General features: G+C 46.1%; 1 protein-coding gene across 1 annotated transcript; it reads right to left on the bottom strand.

Annotated features, from left to right (window-relative positions):
* Positions 1-3,285: 3,285 nt before the first annotated feature.
* On the bottom strand, positions 3,286-7,904 carry LOC107280931 (tau-cadinol synthase-like). The gene is made up of 6 exons (XM_066310864.1): positions 7,888-7,904; positions 7,296-7,694; positions 6,419-6,637; positions 4,831-4,966; positions 4,013-4,261; positions 3,286-3,713 (listed from the first exon to the last, which is right to left on the bottom strand). The coding sequence occupies exons 1-6, from the start codon at positions 7,902-7,904 to the stop codon at positions 3,420-3,422; spliced, it is 1,314 nt and encodes a 437-aa protein (XP_066166961.1). The 3' UTR covers positions 3,286-3,419.
* Positions 7,905-26,705: the final 18,801 nt, after the last annotated feature.

Genomic DNA, 26,705 nt, shown 5'->3' with positions numbered 1-26,705 from the left:
GGGAGATTGCGATCTGTAGTCCATGAAGGAGCGCCTCATACTCTGCGACGTTGTGAGATGCCGAAAAATGTATCCAAAGCACATAACTTAATCTTTCTCCAGTTGGGGAAATTAGGACCACTCCCGCTCCAGTGCCCGAAAGCCTTTTTGATCCGTCAAAATGCATGGTCTAGTGCTCCATCTTTTCTCCGGGGGTATCCTCCTGGCACTCGGTACACTCGGAGACAAAATCTGCTAATGCTTGGGACTTGATTGAGGTTCGGGGCTTGAAGGATATGTCCAAAGACATCAATTCTAAGGCCCATTTGGCAATCCGTCCATTTGCTTCACGATTATGCAGTATATCGCCGAGCGGGAACGATGTGACCACCGTGACCGAGTGGCCTTGGAAGTAATGGGATAATTTCCTAACGGTGATCAAGATACCGTATAACAACTTCTGAACCTGAGGATACCTCGTCTTGGAGTCGGCTAGGACCTCGCTGACGAAGTAGATTGGTCACTGGACTTTCTGGACGTGGCCTTCTTCCTCACGCTCAACAACCAAGACTGTACTCACAACCTAGGAGGTGGCTGATACATATAGTAGCAGCGGCTCCTGTGGGTGTGGTGAGGCTAAGACTGGTGGCTCGGTGAGAAGTTTCTTGAAGTCTTCGAAGGCCTTCTGTGCTTCAGATCCCCACTGGAAATTGTCTGTTTTCTTTAATAACTTGAAGAAGGGCATCCCCCGCTCGCCAAGTCGTGAGACGAATCGGCTGAGCACCGCCATGCATCCAGTCAGCTTCTGGACGTCTTTCTGGGAGCTCGGCGGTTTCATGTTGAGGATAGCGGTGACTTTCTCCGGGTTGGCTTGTATGCCTCTATGAGACACCATAAAACCAAGCAGCTTCCCTGACGGTACTCCGAAGGTGCATTTTTCAGGGTTTAGTTTCATCCTGAAAGCACGGATGCTCGCGAAGGTTTCTTCTAGGTCCGAGATTAAATCATCCTTCTACTTAGTCTTGACGACTACATCATCTACGTAAGCTTCGATGTTGCGGCCAATTTGAGTTGAGATTAAATCATCCTTCTGCTTAGTCTTGACGACTACATCATCTACATATAGATGCTATCTGTCTAGATTTATTAGCATCTATAAGAATGTGGGCAATGCTAGAAAGTCTTATAACCAGAAACGGAGGAAGTAACTACTTTTGATTAACACTTTTGACACTTTTGACCACATTCATACACTGACCTTCAGATGAGGACATCCCTGTGTTGAGGCCTACAAAAAGACTAGTCTGTATTTTGTACACTTCATTTTGACGGTGGATTTGCAATTATGACATTGCAAACATTAACCTTTGCTATAAGGACACTGGACCCACATTTCATAGACACAGATGAGCCCATTTGTCATTTACTTAGAGTGTCAAAATAGCGAAGCCCCCATGTTTGCAGTCCCAATAGTGCAATTTTCTCGATTTTGACAACGATGTAGCTAGATGAGCTCGTTTCCACATATATACATGTAGGGACGTGACAGACTGTGGCTCCACTAGCAAGGAAGAACCAGAAATATCAGCCATGCCCGACACTCTCCGCAGGCGGAGGGTGACGCAGACTATCAACTTGGAGTTAGACAAGGAGAAGAGAAGGTACTCGCTAGAATTCCAGTTTCCAGATCAAAGAGTAGATGTAGGTTGTGGTTGGGTTCCATGTGGAGCTATGTGGATTAAAAATTAAAGCTGTCTAGGCACGTTGTTCATCGACGATACTGTAGGATCAAACGATCTTCCAAATAGTTGAGAGAACTACAATTTATGGATAAAATGTTGACGACCTAACTATAACATACGGGATGTTGTGTTGGACGTTAGAGATATATACACCTACTTCAAACCCTAGCCACCAACCAACCTCCCCTCTCCCTCCTTGCCTCGCCGCCGCCTGTACGAGCCATCAGAGGCCCGCCGGCAGCAAGGCAATCTCCATGGTAGCACAAGGCATTCAAGCACGGCCGTGATTTGAGGTGGCAGCGGCTTTGTGGGAGTGGTGCCATGCTGCGGAGCGGTGGTGGGCACTTGTAGGTAGGGATAGGTGCGTGGGGAGTCCAAATATCTGGGTCTCCGAGAATAGATCCGGCTGCGGCATTGTGGTATATTGGCTCACCTCAACTCCTGAATGATGGCTGCGATGGGGTACCCTGCAACTATGGATGATGAAGCGGCAGGATAGGAGGGCCACATTGTCTAAATCTGGATCTGGTTGGGCCTGGTCTGTAGGGCGTGACAATGATTGTGATGAACGTGGTTGCAACGAGAACTGACGGCGGGAGAAATATGTGTGGCAATGGTTAAAATGCCGCAGGAGGGCTAATAACCCTCTAGCCCATCTTCCATTAACCTTTCTGGCAGCCGAGCTTCTGTGTTGCCGCTCTTGGTCAGTAGACGCCATCATCATCATGGGCCACTCCAGCATCATCATCGTGGGCTTCTCAAGGACATACAATGGTGATAAACATGGGCCCCACACACCTTACTGGATGTGATGTCCCAACACCCACTTCCTCACTTGTTCCACGGGTGGACATTCCAAGTTAAATCCCTGTTCTGGGTATCCAAATTATCGATGGTGACATCCCAAATGTTGAAATGTTCTTAACGGTGTCGCATTGGAGGTTACCGGTTGGTGCAGCGTCCTTGTTGCGATGTTGCCATCGGTTATTCGATTCAATGGCGGTGGCATGATTTAGGCAAATGACTAATTTATAGCTTTGATACTCTCTGATGTTATCTTCTGCTTTGGTTAAACGCCAATTACTACGGTAGATGGGAGCGAAATTCGATCGGCAGGTCGGTTTAACTCGGCAGATCAAGGGAGATCCGGCGCCCGAAGCAATCAATAGAGTTTTACCTTAATTTGGTATAGTTAATTAATCCATAGGAATCCTCTCTAACCTAAGCCTGCCATTAGTTGTTGTTCTTGGTTGAATCCGGCTTCTTAGATTATACACACAAGTTCCCTAAGATTCAATATCTTTGGAATACTCTGAGGTGAATTGCTACAATGATAACTGGGCGCTTGTGAACTTATCTGTGATCGTAACAAATACCAATAACAATGTTATATACCTCAATTTCTGACAAATTCGAATGAGTTGTACCTCGCTCACTCTTACTATTAAAGCTTTTCCTAACACTTATGTTAACCCGAGGAATCTCCAATGACCCATGTAAACCATCTTGCACGAATTCTTTAGCCACATCAGAAATGGTTATACACTTTTGAGCATGGTATTTTTATTTACTTTTAATTGTTTACCAATGTACGTGCAGTATACACGCATAAGAATTATTACAGGTGGTACATAGCCACCGACATCATAAAAGTACATAGACATATGGCCACATTGCTGGTAGCTGATAAACTATGGTCTATATGGGAATGGGAGTAACAAAGAGACATTCAACAATCTTATGAAGATATTTAGAGGATGTGTATGCATCGCTCCTCTTGTTGTAAAAGAAGGGCACAGAAATAGCTAAATTCATAACTCGTTGCACCGCAGGGAGTAGCTGAGGATGCTCACACCGAACTTCATTTAGGGTTTTCCATTCATCTTCTATTATTGAATCGATTCTGGCTATGGCTTCCTCGCCTGTTACCTTGTGCTCATTCATGTAGCACTCCACGGTGCTTGTGGCATCTCCCTTGTTCTTTCTTCCAGACTGCATGTTTGTGAAAGAGAAATATGATTCAGTTACATTATACATATCTAGGTTTTCTTGGAATTCCTTGTTTCAATGTTCTGCAGGTAGCTAGCATTATGTGACAAATTAAACTATCCACCATTAAATTAATATTGGTGAAGAGATAATTAAGTAGTATGATATCAATATCCTTTACTAGGTAGGCTGCATTTTGCTAGTGTGTATATGATGGATATGGAAAAATTCAGCCGCAAGAGAAATCAGGGAAGTACAAGGCATGTACTCAAATTAAGCCCAGTTGAGTTACTCATTTGTACCTTGAATGCAGCGATGTCGTTCATGAAGCGTAATATCTTTCCACAAGCTAATACTGCACTATTATGTTGTGTTGCCAACTCAAATGCTTCCCGCGTTACTACATCATCCTGGCCAACTGTAGTAATTGCACAAAGTAGTGGCATTGATGATGATAAAGTAGACAAAGCCACCTGCTCCTTAAAGCTTGGCTTGTAATTTTGATGAGACCATTCAGCTTCTTGGAGATAATATGCAGATAACTTTTGGAACTACACGCATGTGAATAAAATTAATTAGTCATACAAATTTTGCAATATTGTTGTTCGGCTGCACTACGAAAGTACTCAACACAAAGGTACATGATCCAGGCATGCTAATTGTCGATTTGGACAAGCCATAGTCAAAATACTTATACAATCAAAAAAAAAATTAGTTTGATGGAAACTACAAGTCAAAACGTAGGTACTTCAGTACTTTAACTATCTGTTATATAAATGTGTGCTAAGAATTATAATGAACTAGTACTCCATCCAACCACCCACTTATGTACAGTGTGCATCTACATTAAAAAAATCAAACATCACAAATTTCGGCCATTATTTACTTTTATATATATATATATATATATATATATATATATATATATATATATATATAAACTGATGTGAAAACATTATACCAATTGATTCATGCGACAAATATTATTGATATGATGATTGTTTTGAAGCTATCAAAAATATATTTTTTATGAACTATTCATGGTCAATGTGTAATTTCTTGGACAAATCAAAACACTTGAAATAATTGTGGACCAACAAAGTACATATAATAGGTATACCTCTTTTTTTATGCGCAGAACCCTGTACTGACCACTGACATCTACTTGAGCCTCAAACTCCTTGAAGTTGTTCAGCAATGTATTGTAGAACTTTGTCATGTACTCTGGTAGTAAAGATATAGCACTTTCATCCCAGCTGTCCAATAAGCAAATTGGCAATTTGCATGAAATTACTTTGGCAATTGGCAAGCATAAGCACATTGGTTTGGTAGGGAGGTATCAGGTTGTAACGGCCACTAAGCAAAAAAGGGAACACATTAAATTATATTTAAATGGAAGGGTGGCAAATTTTGTGCACGTTTATAGTGAGTGGGCAGTAGTGAACACGGAGGCTGTGAGACGGAACATTCGACGAATATGTTGAATGATCTCATCCTGCAAAATTGACGGATTGAGGATAATGTCCCTTGCTAATCTTGATAAAAATTACTAACTGATTAGTGATAATTAACTTATCAAGGTTAGAGTTGATTATATATAATTATTCTTTTTTTTCTTAATTAGTAAAAATTATGTTAATACTAATGAATTAACATATTTTATTGTTAATAATAGATCATTGTTTTCATTCAATCCATCCTCGTCCATCTAAGAAAGAAAGTGGATCATCCCATCCATCCAACTAGATAAAAAATTGAATCATGAACTATATCTTTGAAAATATGAATGGCCATATCATATCTAATCTTTACTGGGAACCAAATACACCCTTATAATGGCTTGTACTATAAAAATATAAACTCTTGGACAAATGATTTCTAAATTATAGCTCTAAACGGTGTGTCAACATCTTGCAAATTGTTGGTTCATCTATTACTTGAGAAAAGACGGTAACAAGGATAATGATGGTGGCATCAATGTTGCCTCTTTTTATTTTTTAGTGGCGAAACAATGGACAAATTTCATGGTTCAAACCCTAACCCTCAAGGGTGCCTGTATCACATAGTTGCACATCTCTTACTTAATGTTTGCCTTTTCGATTTCATGAGCCATGATACTAGTGTGTATGCATAGGTTGTTCTTCCTGATCCTTGCATGTGGTACTTCAGAAAAAATCAGGTATAGAATTAGAAGTGCTATGATGCAAATCGTGATGAGCCAGATGGTAAAAACCGACAAGAACATAAAGGTTTTTCCTATTTCCCTGTCAGTTTTTGGCACATCACGAAAGATACAATATACATAAAACCTTCAAAAAATTTACTTTGCATATCAAACAATAATGTAAAATACAAGAATTGTAATTGATTCAGTTTTATCGATTGACAAATAGAAGAATGAAGAGGTGTATAAAACAGTTGGATGTTGATTTATTTTTGTTTTCCAAAGCTTTTCAAACCTCCAAATTTTGTAATTTTTTGAACCAAATTGGTCAAGATCTTGAAATTTACATATTTTTTAAAAAATATTGTCTCACCAACTTGACAAAAAAGTATTCGTAACTCAGGTTTTTTGAGAGAATTTGTTTGGGAACTTTTGGAAACTTGTAAGTATAGTTTGCGGTTGTGGAGTGGTTTTCGCAATACTACCGCACAGGTGGTTTCATCTCAAGGATATTTGCCCTGTTTTTTTTTCATATTAATCCAACCTTTGTATCGCTTCATTCAGCTTCCTGCTTTCCTCGATGGTGGCATAGTCATCATACGTGTCATCCATAGTTACAAGCAGTGCAAATATCTTCGCAAAGATCATCCGTGAAAGCACTAAATCTTTCTCGTAGAACACGACATAGGACCAAAGGTAACTTTCCACCGCACGATCCCTGGCGTAACTTAGTTGCACATATCCATAGATATTTTTCCACCACCTGAAAATTAAGTGATTCAGGTGCATGTTTAATACTGTATTTAAGATAGAGTAGCATTGTGTTTAGTTATGATAGTAATAATGTGGACGTGTATACCTATCAAGCAGACCTAAAATACTACCAATGTGAAGATCCATTTCACTGAGAATACCTTTACGGTGGTCTCTACTACTATACTAGTATTATCACTAGTGGAGTGATAGCAACCGTTAATTTGTCAGTTTTAATACCAGTATAAAACATATTATAGAACTACTTAGTAGTTGAGATGGCAGTATAAATAGATACAAACTGTTGGAACATAAACGATCGATGGGCAGTCTAGATATCGATTCTACTACCAATAGAGACCATTTGAACAAACTGTCCATCGATCGTATACAAATATTCCATAAAAAATATTTGTATACCAGCTCTATGCAGGGCCAGTAGACTTTATAACGGCTGATTGTTTAGATGAATTGCCAAAACAAGGTTTTTCTGGTAATACCAAAGTAGAACATCATTGAGACATGCATATCATTTGATATTATTATCATGATTAGCTACTTTTTGAAAGCGCAGAGTTAATTACTTTTATCATATCCATTTACTTAGATGATATATATATATATATATATATATATATACCCCGTACAACAAATAAACACATGCTTACTGAGAAAAATTTCTGAGCTCCTTCAAGTGGACATGCTGCAGCAGGTTAAATTCTAGCTTTGCAAGATCCAGAAGATCCACATTGTGCCCTTCTTCCTGCCCATACTCCAGCATATAATGCAATGTTTCTATTCTCTTGTAGGCTCTTGGTAATGGTAAATCTAGGGCACGGTTGATTTGATCAGCTAGAGGGGGTTTGAGCCCACCTCCACCCCTCATTAATTCAAGATGGTGTCTTGCAAGAGAGATTGCTTCTTCAAGTTCCGGCTCATCATGGATGAGGAGATGTGCTGCATTATATAAACTTAATAACCCCCTCGGTTCATCAGCTATTCCAGTATTGATGAACCTGCCATCCTCTCCTTTGAATCTCCTGAATGCATCTGCAAGACATAATCCTCTTCATATAAAGGAAACCACTTCTCCAAATCACATTAATTTCGTTCTATGTATTCCCTCAGTTTCAATTTAATTTTGTCCTAAATTAAATATTTGTATTGTTGACCATTGATTTTTTAAAACATCTTATTATAGAGATACTACTAGGAGCTTCTAGTATTCCGAGCGCCAAACATATATCAGCCAAGGCCTACCTCACCTCACGTCCCATCATCCTGCTCCCACCATTATCAGAGTAAATGATTTACTTCGATAAAAACAACTTCCCTGCTTCCGATCCCACCACACGTCCTGTCATCCCGCTCCCACCACTAATGGAGTAAATGATTTACTTCGATAAAAACAACTTCTTTGCTTCTGGTATATATTATATTTTTCCTGTACCCAACCAACCACTCTCACCCCCACTTCATTTTTTCCTTTTTTTTTCCTGATCTGAATCGATCCACCATCCCAGCCCATAGATCTATGACGCACCATGGATGTCACGACCGGAAATCACCCAACGGGCGTTCCTGACGTGCGTGTATTATTCCTTGTCCCAGGAGGCAAGGTACACCAAAAGTTGATACAATACAGAGTTTAACAAGCGGAAGCGTATATAAAATTATTACACGGGCAACGAAGGCCCAGCACACTCAAAGACAACGAAAGACAGCGGAAGACTAGGGCGACGACCACAGGCGCTTGACGGCAGGCACGAGCTAGACACCAAAGCCTTCATCTTCAGGGAACTCCTCATCTGGGCTTGGGAAAATTAAGCAAGACTGAGTACAACCACCGTACTCAACAAGACACACCCACAAATGCAGAATAAATGCAAGGGAGTACAAAGGAATTATAATATAAAGGGTTAGGGTTGCAGTAAACAGCATTTAAAGGAATTTAGTTGCTCAAGGCTATTTTGTAAACACGAAGCTAGAACTATACAATATTATTAATCAAGGCCGTGAACCCACACGAACCTGCCTTAACCCAAGGCCTATGATGATTCAGACCGAACTGGCAACCCGACCCTGGGTCCCAGCTCGTCCTAAGCCAACCCAGGCCAACCATTCCATATTTTAGTTGTTAAGCAAGTTTTAAGAATTAAAACACTAACTTGGGTACATTGCTCGGCTTGCCCATATCCGAGGGCTCGGCTATTCGAATAGATTATACTCTGATCAGAGGTGTACATCTTTACCCACAAGACACGGCTTCCTCACGTGTTACCACGTGCCACATACCACCACGGTATACAGACGGAAGACGTGACATAGTTTCCAACCCATCCTAGCCTTAGACAAGAGTACCGACCCAATTCCGCCTACGGCCGGAACCCCCGGGACAGGCAGACGGAACTGAGCCCCTCGCAGCAGGGCACCAACCCTGTGCTTTTTGACATCTCGACTACCGGGCCGCAGCTCGTGTAGCCTTCATTTGCCCTGGAGAATGTCCATCGACCCCCGACTTCATCCATCTCCAATCCGTGTACTTTTGTTTATGACTAGACTGAGCCACAAACTAAGCCTTACCCACTAGACATGTGGAAGTACGGTAGTGCTTTGCAACAGAGGCCCGAAGACCGGTCCTTAAACGGCCAAGGTGCTACCATCCAAACCATGCACCCCGAGCCCAGCCTAAAACCATTTTAGGGAATTTTGAATAGAGGGGGCGGTGTGAAGCCAATTCCACAATAATCCAACAATTCCAGAGTGTCCAAGTGATATGAGAATTTCCCAAGTCTAGAGTTGTAAAACCACCTAATGTTGCCTAATTAACTTGCGAAGCATCTACCTAGAATTATACTAGTGGTACTATGAGTAGAGTGTCCACTAGTTGAGGTTTTGTTTGTCTAGGGTGAACAAGGTAGTAATAATAACAATAACAATAATAATATGGTCATAACAAAGGTAAATAGGCATGGCTAAATAAAACAGTGATAACGCGGGAATTTAAATAAAGCGATAATGCAATAATTTAAATCAACATAATTTTGTAAACTGGGATTCAATATGATCAAGATGATGTGTCTTGCCTTGCTCGTTTTCCCAATCGACGGCTTCGACTTCAACGAAGAGCGGATCTTCCGAAGCTGCAGCGTCTACACGACCAACGGAAAAGAAAAAGGCTTTAACACTAAATAACTCCACATAACAGCAGAAACAAAGCACAAAAATGGGTTCTTTACATCTTAAGGAGAAATTAGAGACTTGAACGGTCCAATTCCGAGTTCAAATGGCCAAGATATGGCCATTTGAAGTTTATATGCTCTTTAAATGGATATTTGCGAATTTCTTCATTTAATTTTCAATTAAAAATTCCATTTATTGCGTCAGCCGAGGGGCGGGCGCGCGGACCGGGTCCACGGGAAGTGGGGCCCACGCGTCAGCCGCTCGGTCCACGGTGGACCGGGCGCACGCGGCTGGCGGCGGTCGGCGCCGTGGGTCCCGCGCGTCAGCCGCACCCGCGGGCGCGGGCGGCTGACGGCCGGGCCCACTTGGCAGCCGCGAGGGCGCGCCCGAGGGCGGCCTCGCCGGCGCGGCCGACGGGAGCGGCGCGCCCGCGCCCCGATGGTCACCGCCGGCGACCACCGGCGCGGCGGAGCGGCGCCCGAGAGAGAGGAGGGAAGGGGGAAGGCGAAGGGGACGGTCCACGGCTCACCCCGAGACAGCGAAGGCGGCGGAAACGGCGGACGGAGCGGAGGAAGACGGCGGCGCGGCTCGGGAAGACGATGACGACGGTGCTCCGGCGGTCGGCGGACGAAGCGGAGCGGCGGACGGGGTCGGCGGCGATGCGGCGATGCCGAAGGAGGGGTCGCCGAGCCGGGAGGAGAACCGGAGCGGCGGCGGCGGCGGAACGGAACTCGTCGGCGACGGCGGAGAGAAGGAAAAGCGGCGCGAGCACGATTCCGACGGCGAGAGCGAGCGGTGAGCGGCGGAAACGGAAGGGCGGAGCTCGGGGAGGGTTTAAATAGCGCCGGAGGAAGGAAAGAGCGGCCGGAGAGAGAGGAAACGGGCGCGGGGATCTCGGCCGCCATTGATTGCGCCGGCGACGATTACGGGCTTGATTCGAACGAATCCGAGGGAGAGAGAGAGGGGAAAGAGGGGGAAACGGGGGAGGGAAACGCGGGGAGTAAATCCCCCCTCTTGATTGCACGCGGGGCGGACGGGAGCGGCGGGATTCGCGGCGGCGGCGGCGCTAGGGCACGGGCGCGGCGGCGGAAGCGGCGGGAGGAGGAAGATGACAGGTGGGACCCACCCGTCAGCGAGAGCGGCGGGCGGGCCCGCCTGTCAGCGGCGCGCGCGCGCGGGGAGCCGATGGGCCGCGGGAGAGGAGAGAGAGAGGGAGGGAATGGGCCGAGCCGGCCCAAGAGGGAAAAGGGGGGGGGAAGCGAACTTTTTTTAGGGTTTTCTTTTTATAAAACCTTTTCCACTTTGTTTATTTCTTTTCTATTATTATTTGTGCTCTGAAAATTCCACTAAAATTTATTTAAGCATTTTAGGCTTTTAGGAAATATACAAAAATCCTCCAAGCCTCATTTGACTTTCATCTTTGCACATTTTAATTGTTGGAGGCTTTCACATTGAATTTTAATTATTCTTTTGCACAATTTCGAGGATAGATTTTAGAGTCGATTTGGGACGCGACAAACCTACCCCCCTTAAACGGAATCTCGACCCCGAGATTCGGAAGAACTGGCGAAGAGATCAGGATGGGCTGCCTTCAGCTCGTCTTCGCGCTCCCAAGTAGCTTCTTCTTCGGCGTGGTTGCTCCACTGGACCTTGCAAAAACGGATTACTCGGTTCCTGGTCCTGCGCTCCATGGTGTCCAGGATTTTCACTGGCCTCTCCACATAGGTCAGGTCTTCGCGGACTTCAATTTGCTCTGAGTTGGCCTGCTCGGATGGCACTCGGAGACATTTCTTGAGTTGCGACACATGGAACACATCATGCACGTTGCCCAAGGAGGCGGGCAACTCCAGCTGGTAAGCAACTTCTCCGCGTCGAGCGATGATACGGAAGGGACCCACATACCGAGGTGCGAGCTTCCCTTTCGTCTGAAACCTGTGCACGCCTCGCAATGGCGTGACCCGAAGGTACACAAAATCATCCACTGCGAATTCCAAGTCACGACGACGGTTATCTGCATAACTTTTCTGCCGAGATTGTGCCACCTTTAGATTATCCCGAATGATTCTGACTTTAGCTTCAGCTTCTCTCAGGATATCAGTCCCGAACACTTGGCTTTCTCCGACTTGGTCCCACAATAGCGGTGTCCGGCATTTGCGCCCGTACAACGCTTCATAGGGTGCCATTTGTATGCTGGCTTGATAGCTGTTATTGTAGGAGAACTCGGCATAGGGGAGACTCTTATCCCAAGTCTTCCCGAAATCTAGGACACATGCGCGGAGCATATCTTCTAGAATCTGATTCAGACGCTCGGTCTGTCCATCTGTCTGCGGGTGATACGCGGTGCTGAAATTCAATCGAGTACCCAGCTCTTCTTGGAGCTTCTTCCAAAAGTGAGAGGTGAATTGGCTTCCCCTATCAGATACGATTTTCTTGGGAATACCATGGAGACTCACGATCCTAGCGAAGTAGAGCTCCGCTAGTTTGTTCCCTCCATAGGTGGTCTTCACAGGAATGAATCGAGCTACCTTGGTTAATCGATCCACAACTACCCATATGGAATCATATCCTCCTTGGGTTTTTGGAAGTCCGGTGATGAAATCCATCCCAATTTCATCCCATTTCCATTCCGGCACTTGGAGAGGTTGGAGAAGTCCGGCCGGTCGTTGGTGTTCTGCCTTGACACGCTGGCACACATCACATAGAGCCACAAACTCTGCAATTTCCCGCTTCATGCTGACCCACCAGTATTTCTCCTTCAAGTCTAAGTACATCTTGGTACTGCCCGGGTGAATGGAATAAGGACTTTCGTGAGCTTCCTGAAGTATCAGCTGTTTAAGTTCTCTGTTATCGGGAACGCACACCCGCTTTCCGTTCCATAGAGTTCCGTGTTCATCCTCTGTGAAACCTGCGGCTTTACCCTGTTTCATATTCTTGAGGAGTCCATGCATGTCCGGATCATTCTTCTGAGCCTCGCGGATTTGATCGAGCAAGGTAGGCTTGGCTTCCAACGCAGCCAAGAATCCGCGACCAACTATGCTTAGGTTCAGGGCTTCCATCTGTTGATTAAGCTCGGGTGGAATGCCTCGGACGTTGAGAGTGTTGCAGTGGCTCTTTCGACTTAGAGCGTCGGCAACCACGTTGGCCTTACCAGGATGATAGTGTATTCCCACATCATAATCCTTGATGAGTTCTAACCATCTCCTTTGCCGAAGATTCAGATCCGACTGGGTGAAGATGTATTTCAAACTCTTATGGTCAGTATATATTTCACAGCGGTTCCCAATGAGATAGTGCCGCCAAATTTTTAGAGCATGAACCACCGCTGCTAGCTCCAAGTCATGCGTAGGGTAGTTGCCTTCATGAGGACGTAGCTGACGTGAGGCATAGGCTACCACATGACCGTCCTGCATGAGCACGCACCCCAATCCTTGGCGCGAAGCATCACAATACACCATGAAATCCTTGCGAGTATCCGGCAAGATTAACACTGGCGAGGAAACCAGCTTTTCCTTGAGAGTTTGGAACGCCTTCTCGCACTGCGGGCTCCACACAAATTTCTCTTCTTTCTTCAACAACTGTGTCATGGGTCGAGCGATCTTGGAGAAGTTCTCGATGAATCTCCGGTAGTATCCTGCCAAACCCAAGAAACTGCGAATTTGAGTGACTGTCTTGGGTTGCTTCCATTCGGTGACGGCGGTCACTGTTTCGGGATCCACAGCAACTCCTTTAGCAGATATCACGTGCCCCAAGAATTTGACTTCGGACAACCAGAACTCACACTTGCTAAGCTTGGCATACAATTGATGTTCCCGCAGCTTTCCCAATACCAGACGGAGATGGTGCTGATGGTCTTCTTCTGTTTGTGAGTATATCAGAATGTCGTCGATGAAAACCACAACGAACTTATCCAAGTATTCCATGAACACTTTGTTCATCAAGTTCATGAAGAAGGCAGGAGCATTGGTCAAACCGAACGACATCACCGTGAATTCATACAGCCCATATCGCGTGGTGAATGCGGTCTTCGGAATATCTTCTTCACGAATACGTAATTGGTGATATCCGGAACGAAGATCAATCTTGGAGAATACAGTGGCACCTTTAAGCTGGTCGAACAGATCATCGATTCGAGGAAGAGGGTACTTGTTTTTGATGGTAACTTCATTGAGAGCTCTGTAGTCAACGCACATCCTCTTCGTTTTGTCTTTCTTCTCCACAAAAATCACAGGAGCACCCCATGGGGAAGTACTCGGACGTATGTACCCCTTTTCTTTCAACTCTTCCAACTGTTTCTTTACTTCGGCCAGTTCATTTGCTGCCATACGGTAGGGTCGCTTGTACAGAGGAGTGGTTCCTGGAGCAAGATCTATCCGGAACTCAATCTCTCGCTTAGGCGGCATACCAGGTAGTTCTTCCGGAAATATCTCCGAACTCTCTGACGATGGGGATTTCTGACAGACCTATCTGATGCAGTTCTGAACTTCGGACAGAGGTTGGAGGTGCAAAGAAAACAACCGGCTGTTCCGGTCCTCGGTACAGAGTGACAGTGCGTCTCGCGCAATCCACTACTCCTTGGAATTGAGCCAACCAATTCATCCCAAGAATCACATCCAAGTTCTTTGTGTCTAACAGAATCAGATCCGAGGGAAAAGGAATTCCCTGAATTTCTATAGGAACGGCGGGGCTATAATACTTTGCTGTCATAACCCCTCCAGGGGTGGTGATGAGCAGAGGGTTTCTAAGCCTTTCTACCCCCAACTGATTTTTCCCCACGAATGGCACAGATATAAACGAGTGGGAAGCTCCAGAGTCGAACAAAATTGTAGCGGGGATGGAATGGACGAGGAACGTACCAACGATGACGTCCGGAGTTGTCAGCACGTCCTCGGCCGTCACGTGGTTCACGCGACCACGGATGACATCCTTGCCACCGTTGTTGGGGCGGGGAGGCGCTTGGCCTTGCTGACGCCTTGGCTTTGGGCATTTATCCGCAAAGTGCCCGGGCTCGAAGCAGTTGAAGCACAGCCGCTGCGGACCTGAAGCGTCCCTGCGGCCTTGAACGGGCTGCCCAGCTGGCGTAGGAGGACGGGGTGCACGAGTCCCTTGCTGATTCTGCTGCGGTTGCTGCTGTGGGACGCGCACCACGAATTGAGGTCGAGGCGCGGAGCGAGGTTGCTGCTGCTGCTGCTGCTGCTGCTGCGAGGAGGATCCCCCTGGGTAGGGATTGGTGTAGCGGACCCTCTGGTTAGCACCCTGTTGATTGCGGATGTTCGCCAAGCGGCGCTTGTGCGACTCCAGCTCCTTGTGCTTGGCTTCCAAGCGGATGCTCTTGTCCACCAGTCGTTGGAAGTCCGGGTAGTCCCCAGAGACTAGACGAACGGACAGCTCGGGGTCCATTCCTGCCAGGAACTTCTCTTGCTTCTCCTCATCTTCCCGCACATCCTCAGGGGCGTAACGGGCCAGATTGTTGAACTCATGCAAGTACTCCATCACGGAGCGGTTGCCTTGCTTCAACTCCCGGAATTCCTTTTTCTTAAGAGCCACGACTCCAGCGGGCACATGGGTTCTCCGGAAAGCGGCGGTGAAGCGAGTCCAAGTGATCGGTTGCCCTTCTGGCTGCGCAGCCTGGAAATGGTCCCACCAGAGAGATGCGGGTCCTTGCAGCTGATGGGCGGCGAAGATGACTTTCTCTTCGTCGCTGCACTGCACCGTGTCTAGCTTCTTCCCCACGGCATGCAACCAATCCAACGCATCTACAGGATTGTTGGAGCTAGAGAAGGTGGGTGGGCGGATGCGGAGGAATTCGGCGAGTTTGGAGTGTTGGGGAGGAGGTGGTGGAGCATTCTGTTGTGGTGGATTTTGGAGGTGGTGGAGGAAAGCATTCATCATGTTGGCTTGCTGGGCGAGGATCTGGGTGAGAATGGCGTTGGTGTCTGGTGGTGGTGGTGGAGGTGGATTGCCTTGGGGGTTGGGGTTGCTGCCCTCGGGTTGGTTGCCTTCACCGGTGTTAACATTTCTCCTGGTCGACACCATCTGAAAACCCCACACAGAACCAGCAAACAGAGAGAGAGAGCTGACGATTAAAACTAACCACCCACGACTACTATTATTCTTAAATTTATCACTGCTATTAAATTGGTTCATTAAGGTTCAAGTTGCTTAGGCAAATAAAATAAGACAGGCTCCGACATAGTTACACCACACACCGGCGTAACCATGCCCCACACAACTCAAAAAGACAAACGAGGAAAAACACACGCGAGCCTACTAACTGCTCGTCTACCGCTGCGACGGGCCAGGACGGAAGGTGAGCAACAGCGCACCCTCCGAGCTACCAACGCCGGAGGCTTCCCCCTCCTGGGGAACCACGGGCGCAGGCTCGGCACGAGGGGTCTCGACGAAGCAAGTCCACGCCAGGGACTGACGGACAAGCTCGGGCCTGGAGGTGCTCTTGCGGGCGGTGATCTTCTGGCTGCGGCAGACGCGGCGACGCTTGGGACGGCTGATCTCTCCCTGGGCGACCTTGAGCTGGTGCGGCTGCGCCTCCAACGCGTCGAGGTCCTTCTTGAGCTGCAGGTTCTCCTGACGCAGCTCCAGGATCTTCATGTTGTTCTCCACCATGCCACGACGCACCATCTGGTGGAAGTCGATACGAGCCGCGTCGTACGCCTCCACCATGCGTGCCAGATGCACGACGGTAGCGTCATCCTCCGAGCTAGCGTCTCGGAAGGTGGCGTGGTCGCTGGCTCCTCCGCGACGGGGGTGGTAGCGGTAGGGCGAGTGCTGCAACTCGTCCGGGTAGCGCTGGTGAAGGGTGCCGATGGCGAGGAGAGCGGCGTTCTGGCAAGCGGCGGGGAAGGAATCCCCACCCGCGGTGACTGCCAGCGAAGTCCGCTCGGGAGAGCCGGAGAGAATCACTGCAGTGACCTCCCAACCAGCGTGAGGCTCTGCATCCTCACCCTCCTGCTCCGGGAGCGGCCTGGCCTGGTAATCCACTCCATGTGGATACCCCAAGACCACGCACATGCCTCGCAGCTCCAAGACGAAGCCAGTCATGCTCAAACCACGACGGGTAACGCTGCCGGCCATCTACAAACAAAAACAAAGAGAAAAGCAGCATTTAAAAGATCAGATTTTGACGATAAATGAAGCAGCAAGACAAAGAGAGAATAGCGGGTTTTCACAAATAATAAAGGATTTTTATTTTTGAAAATATTGCTAAGGCTTGGGATCTACGGCTCGTCCTAGGGTCAAGGGAGGCTCTGATACCAACTTGTCACGACCGGAAATCACCCAACGGGCGTTCCTGACGTGCGTGTATTATTCCTTGTCCCAGGAGGCAAGGTACACCAAAAGTTGATACAATACAGAGTTTAACAAGCGGAAGCGTATATAAAATTATTACACGGGCAACGAAGGCCCAGCACACTCAAAGACAACGAAAGACAGCGGAAGACTAGGGCGACGACCACAGGCGCTTGACGGCAGGCACGAGCTAGACACCAAAGCCTTCATCTTCAGGGAACTCCTCATCTGGGCTTGGGAAAATTAAGCAAGACTGAGTACAACCACCGTACTCAACAAGACACACCCACAAATGCAGAATAAATGCAAGGGAGTACAAAGGAATTATAATATAAAGGGTTAGGGTTGCAGTAAACAGCATTTAAAGGAATTTAGTTGCTCAAGGCTATTCTGTAAACACGAAGCTAGAACTATACAATATTATTAATCAAGGCCGTGAACCCACACGAACCTGCCTTAACCCAAGGCCTATGATGATTCAGACCGAACTGGCAACCCGACCCTGGGTCCCAGCTCGTCCTAAGCCAACCCAGGCCAACCATTCCATATTTTAGTTGTTAAGCAAGTTTTAAGAATTAAAACACTAACTTGGGTACATTGCTCGGCTTGCCCATATCCGAGGGCTCGGCTATTCGAATAGATTATACTCTGATCAGAGGTGTACATCTTTACCCACAAGACACGGCTTCCTCACGTGTTACCACGTGCCACATACCACCACGGTATACAGACGGAAGACGTGACATAGTTTCCAACCCATCCTAGCCTTAGACAAGAGTACCGACCCAATTCCGCCTACGGCCGGAACCCCCGGGACAGGCAGACGGAACTGAGCCCCTCGCAGCAGGGCACCAACCCTGTGCTTTTTGACATCTCGACTACCGGGCCGCAGCTCGTGTAGCCTTCATTTGCCCTGGAGAATGTCCATCGACCCCCGACTTCATCCATCTCCAATCCGTGTACTTTTGTTTATGACTAGACTGAGCCACAAACTAAGCCTTACCCACTAGACATGTGGAAGTACGGTAGTGCTTTGCAACAGAGGCCCGAAGACCGGTCCTTAAACGGCCAAGGTGCTACCATCCAAACCATGCACCCCGAGCCCAGCCTAAAACCATTTTAGGGAATTTTGAATAGAGGGGGCGGTGTGAAGCCAATTCCACAATAATCCAACAATTCCAGAGTGTCCAAGTGATATGAGAATTTCCCAAGTCTAGAGTTGTAAAACCACCTAATGTTGCCTAATTAACTTGCGAAGCATCTACCTAGAATTATACTAGTGGTACTATGAGTAGAGTGTCCACTAGTTGAGGTTTTGTTTGTCTAGGGTGAACAAGGTAGTAATAATAACAATAACAATAATAATATGGTCATAACAAAGGTAAATAGGCATGGCTAAATAAAACAGTGATAACGCGGGAATTTAAATAAAGCGATAATGCAATAATTTAAATCAACATAATTTTGTAAACTGGGATTCAATATGATCAAGATGATGTGTCTTGCCTTGCTCGTTTTCCCAATCGACGGCTTCGACTTCAACGAAGAGCGGATCTTCCGAAGCTGCAGCGTCTACACGACCAACGGAAAAGAAAAAGGCTTTAACACTAAATAACTCCACATAACAGCAGAAACAAAGCACAAAAATGGGTTCTTTACATCTTAAGGAGAAATTAGAGACTTGAACGGTCCAATTCCGAGTTCAAATGGCCAAGATATGGCCATTTGAAGTTTATATGCTCTTTAAATGGATATTTGCGAATTTCTTCATTTAATTTTCAATTAAAAATTCCATTTATTGCGTCAGCCGAGGGGCGGGCGCGCGGACCGGGTCCACGGGAAGTGGGGCCCACGCGTCAGCCGCTCGGTCCACGGTGGACCGGGCGCACGCGGCTGGCGGCGGTCGGCGCCGTGGGTCCCGCGCGTCAGCCGCACCCGCGGGCGCGGGCGGCTGACGGCCGGGCCCACTTGGCAGCCGCGAGGGCGCGCCCGAGGGCGGCCTCGCCGGCGCGGCCGACGGGAGCGGCGCGCCCGCGCCCCGATGGTCACCGCCGGCGACCACCGGCGCGGCGGAGCGGCGCCCGAGAGAGAGGAGGGAAGGGGGAAGGCGAAGGGGACGGTCCACGGCTCACCCCGAGACAGCGAAGGCGGCGGAAACGGCGGACGGAGCGGAGGAAGACGGCGGCGCGGCTCGGGAAGACGATGACGACGGTGCTCCGGCGGTCGGCGGACGAAGCGGAGCGGCGGACGGGGTCGGCGGCGATGCGGCGATGCCGAAGGAGGGGTCGCCGAGCCGGGAGGAGAACCGGAGCGGCGGCGGCGGCGGAACGGAACTCGTCGGCGACGGCGGAGAGAAGGAAAAGCGGCGCGAGCACGATTCCGACGGCGAGAGCGAGCGGTGAGCGGCGGAAACGGAAGGGCGGAGCTCGGGGAGGGTTTAAATAGCGCCGGAGGAAGGAAAGAGCGGCCGGAGAGAGAGGAAACGGGCGCGGGGATCTCGGCCGCCATTGATTGCGCCGGCGACGATTACGGGCTTGATTCGAACGAATCCGAGGGAGAGAGAGAGGGGAAAGAGGGGGAAACGGGGGAGGGAAACGCGGGGAGTAAATCCCCCCTCTTGATTGCACGCGGGGCGGACGGGAGCGGCGGGATTCGCGGCGGCGGCGGCGCTAGGGCACGGGCGCGGCGGCGGACGCGGCGGGAGGAGGAAGATGACAGGTGGGACCCACCCGTCAGCGAGAGCGGCGGGCGGGCCCGCCTGTCAGCGGCGCGCGCGCGCGGGGAGCCGATGGGCCGCGGGAGAGGAGAGAGAGAGGGAGGGAATGGGCCGAGCCGGCCCAAGAGGGAAAAGGGGGGGGGAAGCGAACTTTTTTTAGGGTTTTCTTTTTATAAAACCTTTTCCACTTTGTTTATTTCTTTTCTATTATTATTTGTGCTCTGAAAATTCCACTAAAATTTATTTAAGCATTTTAGGCTTTTAGGAAATATACAAAAATCCTCCAAGCCTCATTTGACTTTTATCTTTGCACATTTTAATTGTTGGAGGCTTTCACATTGAATTTTAATTATTCTTTTGCACAATTTCGAGGATAGATTTTAGAGTCGATTTGGGACGCGACAATGGACGTTGCTTCGGGGTTCGCTGCTGGAAGCCGAGCAGCACCTTAACTAGCAAGGAGGTGTTCACCTAGGCCAAGAGCAATAACCGGCGACTGCTCCATGTCGGCGACATTGGCAGAATAAGAAAGTAACGAAATGACACTCCAATTTGCATCTGCATACTCTCCTTCACCTTCATGCGTGAAGCCCCAAATTCATTTTGCAAATCAAATTAACATGCAATCTCCAATATTACCTGATCTAAATTGATGGGCTGCACATGTCCTACATTTGGACATCATGCTCCATGTGGTTTGCCGCAGAGGATAGGGTGAAGTCCGCCGGTGATGGAGGTTGTTTCCTATTTTTCTTTTACTCGTCATTTGTATGACATGAACGAGAATGTTTTTTGCATTTTTTTCGTGCTTTCTAGATGACGAATAACTGCTACTGCGCAACATCGAGATCGTCTCTATACCACGCAGCTACATCCTTCCATCATTCCATCATCTACTACCGCACGCACTAGCACAAAAAGGCTTTTTCCGCTGCCGGCCGGCAACACTGCCAGAAACCTAAGGCCAGTGAAAAAATAAATTTTCACTAGTGGTCCACCAACTGCTAGCGAAAATTGACTTCCACAGGCAGCAAAGTTAGGACAGCTGCTAGAGAAAAGGTGATTTTCACTAATGGTGGCTAGTGAGAGCCGCCAATGAAAATGATTTTAGGATAAAAAAATAAAAATCAAGATCCCCAATTACTATCCAAAATCCATAATTCTCCGACCCACAATCACTGTCCTAAATCCCCCAAATCCACAATAACCACAATCACAATCACAATCATCACAACCACAATAATCACAATCACAGTAATCACAACCATAGAAAATCTAGGTCCAAAATAGTTTTGAGAAATTCCAAATCATTGTCCCAATCCCCAATCACAATCCCAAATCGTTGTCCCAAATCCCCAACCACAATCACACTTCCTAGATGAGCAGCTGCTTGTCGTTCTCCTCACAGTAGCCGAGGAAGCCGATGAGGTGCTTGTGGTGGAACAGCGAGAGGAAGGCCAGCTCCGGAACGCCGTCTCCTCCTGGAACTTGCTGGAGCATGGTTCTTGGTCATTGTCGCCCGCCGCCCACGCCCCTCCATCGCCTGGATCCGCGGCACGTGACATCGCCCGCTGAAGTCCATGCCCTGATCCGCAGCCTCCAGACCTGGGAGTGGGGAGGCGGTTGGAGGAGCCCGGCGGCGGTGGATCCGTGCCTCCGCGGCTCGGCGGCGGCAGATCCGTGCTCCCAATGGACTGGCGGCGGCAGATCCATCCTCCCCACGGCTCGGCGGTGGCGGATCTGTCCTCCCCGCGTCCTGGTGGTGGTGGATCCATCCTCCTTCGGCCCTACGGTGTCCTCCATGAGGCCCAGCGGCCCGTCCGACTATGCAAGCCGCGCGGTGGAGAACACCGGTGGAGTCGCCGGTGGAGGGGGAGGAGAAGGGTGCGGAGGAGAGACGAGGACAAAGAGAGGAGGAGTGGGAGGCAGTGTATCTAGAGGAGGAGTGGGTGGCGGTGGGGCTGCCTTTGTAATGTGCGGTATGATTTCCGCTAGCAGTGCACTTTAGTAGCCGCCAGGGAACATTGAATTTTCGTTGGCGAACATCGAATTGTTCCTGGCGGTCCTCTTTACCAACCACCAACGAAAATAGAGATTTTCACAGGCAGCTGGTAAAGAGGACCACTACCAAAAATCCAATTTTCGTTGGTGGTTCCTTAAGTGGGCCGCCAACGAAAATAGTTATACTTTTGCTGGCGGCCCTCTTAACCCAGCCGTAGCGAAGATCTGTTTTCGCTGGCGGTCCGTAGCCCCCCTACCCCTTGTAATATTTTTGCTGACGGTTTACACGTATAACTGCTAGAGAAAAAAAAAAGGTGGTGCCATGAAAAATTAATTTTGTAGTAGTGACGCCACCTGGTTACCCTCTCCGCTACCAGTCACAAGACATAGGTCAGCCTCTCCATCCTTATAGCAAGATCCAGGAAAGCCTCAAGGATCCCAGATTCACAATGGATTTATTTTTTAGTAAAATTACAACGAGGCATCCCCCATTACTTTTAATACATTAAAACAAAAAAGAAAGTTATAAAATGTATAAAATATACAAGTACAACAGTCCCATAAATATTACAGAGCTTGTAACCAGGTAGAAACTGTCATTTTTTTCTTTTCTAGTTTAATTCACCTGTAAGTGATTTTATCACTCGTGTGTGATTGAGCCATTAATTTTTTTCATTCGTACGACCATTTCGTGATACAAATTAACAATACTTTTAGTATCAGTTTTTATTCTTATACTATGTATTGAACACATCAGTAAATAAATTGCAGGCTACGAGATCACGGGCTATATCAAGAGGAAGGTGGTGGTTGTTTTACTCACAGACCATGAAGTCTGAACAATATTTATAACACTGGTAAATGAACTACTAGCGTTGTAAGCTGGTAGTAATTCTTTTACGACCATCTAGGAATGGTGTCGTACGATGTAGGGGCATTCGTGCAAGTAAATTTGTTACTTTTGAAGGGGGCATTTATGCGAGTAAATTTGTTTCTTTTGAATGTGCAGATATGGGAAGCCGGGAGTAAATGGAAAGCTCTATAGAGTAAATTCGTTACTTTTTGAAACGTGGGGAGACTCTAGAAAAATAAAAAAACTTAGAAAGAAAAACTAGACAGTAAATATTTTACTAAAATGTGAAAACAGAAAAACTGGAGAGAACGAACGAAAAAGGGAAAAATATGGATGGTTAATATTTTACCGGGCTCTTTGATGAAAACGAATGAGGTGGAAAAGAGAAAAAAGAAACACGGAAGGTGGGGTGGTAAAAAACGAAAAAAGCAGACGGAAGAAAGGTGGGGTGGTAAAAAAGGAAAATCGGAAGGAGGGAGCGTTGTGTGGCGCTCAAAGTAATATTCCGCGTGGAGCGCGCGTATTAGCGCCACCGTATAGTTTAAGTCTTAATATTTATGTTTGTACACCCATCATGAAAAATACTTCCGAAATACATAATACATATGTTTCTAAATTACCCAAAATTTCTAAAATTGATGACCAAAGATAGAAATGTTTGACTTAACAAAAAGCTAGATTGACAAGCAATTTGAGCAATTTGAAACAGAGGTTGTAGTGTGGTTAGTTCGGACAGATACAGAGAAGTTGTTCCACAGAATTAATGCAAATAAATGCAATTCTGAATCGCCTACAAAATGATAAGGAAATTAAATAATTCTAATCCAAAGAGAACATTCAAAAGTTTGGCAATCAACTCTTCCAAAAACGCCTATCACTATGTGCTGGAATTAACTTTTTGTTGATTTCATAGAATTTTGGAAGCCATACTTATTTGTAATAATTAGTTATAGTTCTTTTTAGTTCTCAAAAAATGTTTTGGTTTTTAAGGAAACCAATAATATTCAGATTTCCTTATATCAGTTAACACATGCTTCGCTAGTATCATTTAGGTTTTAGCATGTAGAACAATACCTGGAGATACCCAAATGCCATGCTCCCTAAGTAAGCGAAACCATAAAGCAACCTCATGAAGGCTAGAGCTAGTGAATTCACTTCCTTTGATGTCACTTATTGCACTTCCTATTTCTTCTTGGAAAAGGTGATCTATTCCAAGACGATGGACTGCATCTATTAAATTCATCTTCTCCAATATATCATTGCAGGTCCCAAACAGTATGCGGACATCTCTTTTTAGCTTTTCGGCCATCTCCATCATCCATCCCTCTGATCTCTGCTTATTTGGCAGCATGAATTTGATTTGTTATGATTGAGTGAAAGAAAAAATACACTGAAATGAACAGTTAATAAGGTCAATTAAATGATTTCCAATTAATATAATTAATTTGTGCAATTCGTGGCATGACAAATGTTTTGCAAAAAGCAGAACAAAGATAACTAGAATAAAAAACAAAATTAATGAAACACAATTGATCCGTACTTGGGACATGAGAACTATATATGTCACTTTAAAAAAAGACAAATAAAAAACATAAGCATTAATTATGAGATTTTACATTTGAAAATTGCACCAATCTTGATGAATATATAATGAGAACACTTAGGTATCAAAATTATCTGGGATATCAAAGGTGTATAGTTTAATTATCAGAGTTATTAGAATCAAACATATACCGCACGAAAAATAAAATATGTATATATATGCCTGGAGGGGCTTGGGCTCGTAGTTGATAAAGAAATCCCCCCACGCAGAGGGCTCAAAGCTAGACGCTAGCTCATTCCCGGATCGAATCCCATGTCCACTTGCATGTCGCAGAACATTGCTTTGCCGGAAGTAACCTTTTGCTCGGACACCATCCGAACGAGCAAGAAGCCCAGCCGGCGGATGGCTAACCCTAATATGCACAGGAGGACCATTACACAAGAGAGGGAGAGGGATGGAGCTTGCAGACATAGTGCCCTTTCAGCGACCGAGAAATTAAGTAGCTAGAAGCTTTGTGTATACGTACTATTAATCTAATATTATAAGATAGGATATCTGTGAAAACTAGCTAGCTTTGCATCTTCTGTGTGATATGGTTGCTTTAATTTAACTAGCTATAGCTGCTTTATATAGGACTAAGCACGTGTATCTTCCAAAACAATCACATAACTCTGTACCTCTGTACGGTAATTGGGAGATTTTGAGAGACGAAGAGCTGCACCGCCTGCACGCTACCTCAATCTCTGCTGGTCCGGGTCCATGCGAGAGCAATTATATGCACTTGTGTACTGTAGGAGAATGACCGGACAAAAATTCTGATGCCTGCCAAACTGATGTGTGGATCAGCAACTTTCGCCTAAGGCCTGGTTTAGGCTGTGTTTAGTTGATGGCAAAGTTTGGATTTTGGTTGAAATTGGAGATGATGTGACTGAAAAGTTGTGTGTGTATGACAGGTTAATGTGATGGAAAATGACTGATGTTTGGATCTAAACACAGCCTTAGTTTCAAAGTTTTTTTTCAAACTTTCAACTTTTCCATCACATCAGAACTTTCCTACACACATAAATTTTGAACTTTTCCACCACATTGTTCCAATTTAATCCAAACTTTTAATTTTGGTGTGAACTAAACACACCCTAACTCGTTGATGCATCTGCAACAGGCCAACAGTAACGTATATAACAGTATGTAGGGTCAGTTTATCCTAATCGCCGTTTAATTTAGGGGTATTTGTGTTCTTATCTCTACTTATACTTTTAAGTTGTAATTATGATTTTATTCCCACTTATTAGGGTTTTTTATTTTGTCCATACTTTTTCGAAGTGAAGTTTCAGTTTACCCCTATTCTGCCAATTCATATTAATGGTGTTAAGTTTGTAAAAAAAATGATATGCATACCCTTACATATTATTGAATATTTGTGTTTTAGTCCTGTTTTGATATCAAGGAATTTGGCATTGCCTCTATTTATAGATGGCCAAAAGGCAAGTGGCCTAATGGCCCGACCCATGTCATGGGGTTTTGTCCCGGACCAGGCACGGCACAACCCGACCGTTGTTTTTAGGTGATGTTTCACATAATTCAAACCTGGTCTATTTTAACAAACTTATGCAGAATGTGGGATTTGAACTCACGATCTCTCATCTCAGCACTCACATGTACGTGTTACCATCCCACCTATTGCACACATCTTTTTAATCTAACCTTGGAGACATCTTTAGTATGAGTTGGGAACCCCAACCGAGACTAATTTTTAGTCTCGGTTGGGGTTCCCAACTGATACTATAGATGGTAACCTAAACAGGAACTAAAGATGTTTTTGGGACTTAGACTTTTTTAACCAGTACTAAAAATAAATTTAGTACCGGTTCTAAATCTAACCGAGGTATTTGTTTTTTGAGTACCACGATAAAAGATCGGTTGTATTTAACACAACTTGCATAAACATTTGCTTCATGCGAACAAAGGAAGTCAACTACAAGAGAAGAACGACACAAGATTGGACATTGGAGTTGGCGGCTTCGTCGGCATGCCAATGGCACATGGTGGATGGATGCATGCATGGGTGCAAGCAACCAATCAATAAGCTAACAATAAGCTAACAATAAGAATTTGGAAATGAGTTGGACATGGGTAGGTGATACACATGGGGTTAGAATGGTCATTTTTTTGTTTCATAAATATTTTTTCTTTAATTTAACTCAATAGTTTCATGCCCACCTAACAGCCATCTGAACTAGGGGTAAACGGTAGTTTCATTTCAAAATAACAACAACAAATTGACAAACCCTAAAAAAGAGGGAAAAATCACAATTGTATATGAAAGTGAGGGTGAAAACACAATTGCTACACTAATATATATATACCCTTTAGACGGTGGACAACTTATCTACACCGGTGTTTGTTTGAACCACATCCAACTAAGGGTTGGGTGGAAATCGCTGATTAATTCGCGCAATAGCACGCCTGTGTGAAAA

The sequence above is a fragment of the Oryza sativa genome, chromosome 5 (assembly GCF_034140825.1).
Source record: "Oryza sativa Japonica Group chromosome 5, ASM3414082v1".
In the NCBI taxonomy this organism is placed as follows: domain Eukaryota; kingdom Viridiplantae; phylum Streptophyta; class Magnoliopsida; order Poales; family Poaceae; genus Oryza; species Oryza sativa.
The sequence above is the reverse complement of the archived record's forward strand: the minus strand, read 5'-3'. Positions and strand labels throughout refer to the sequence as shown.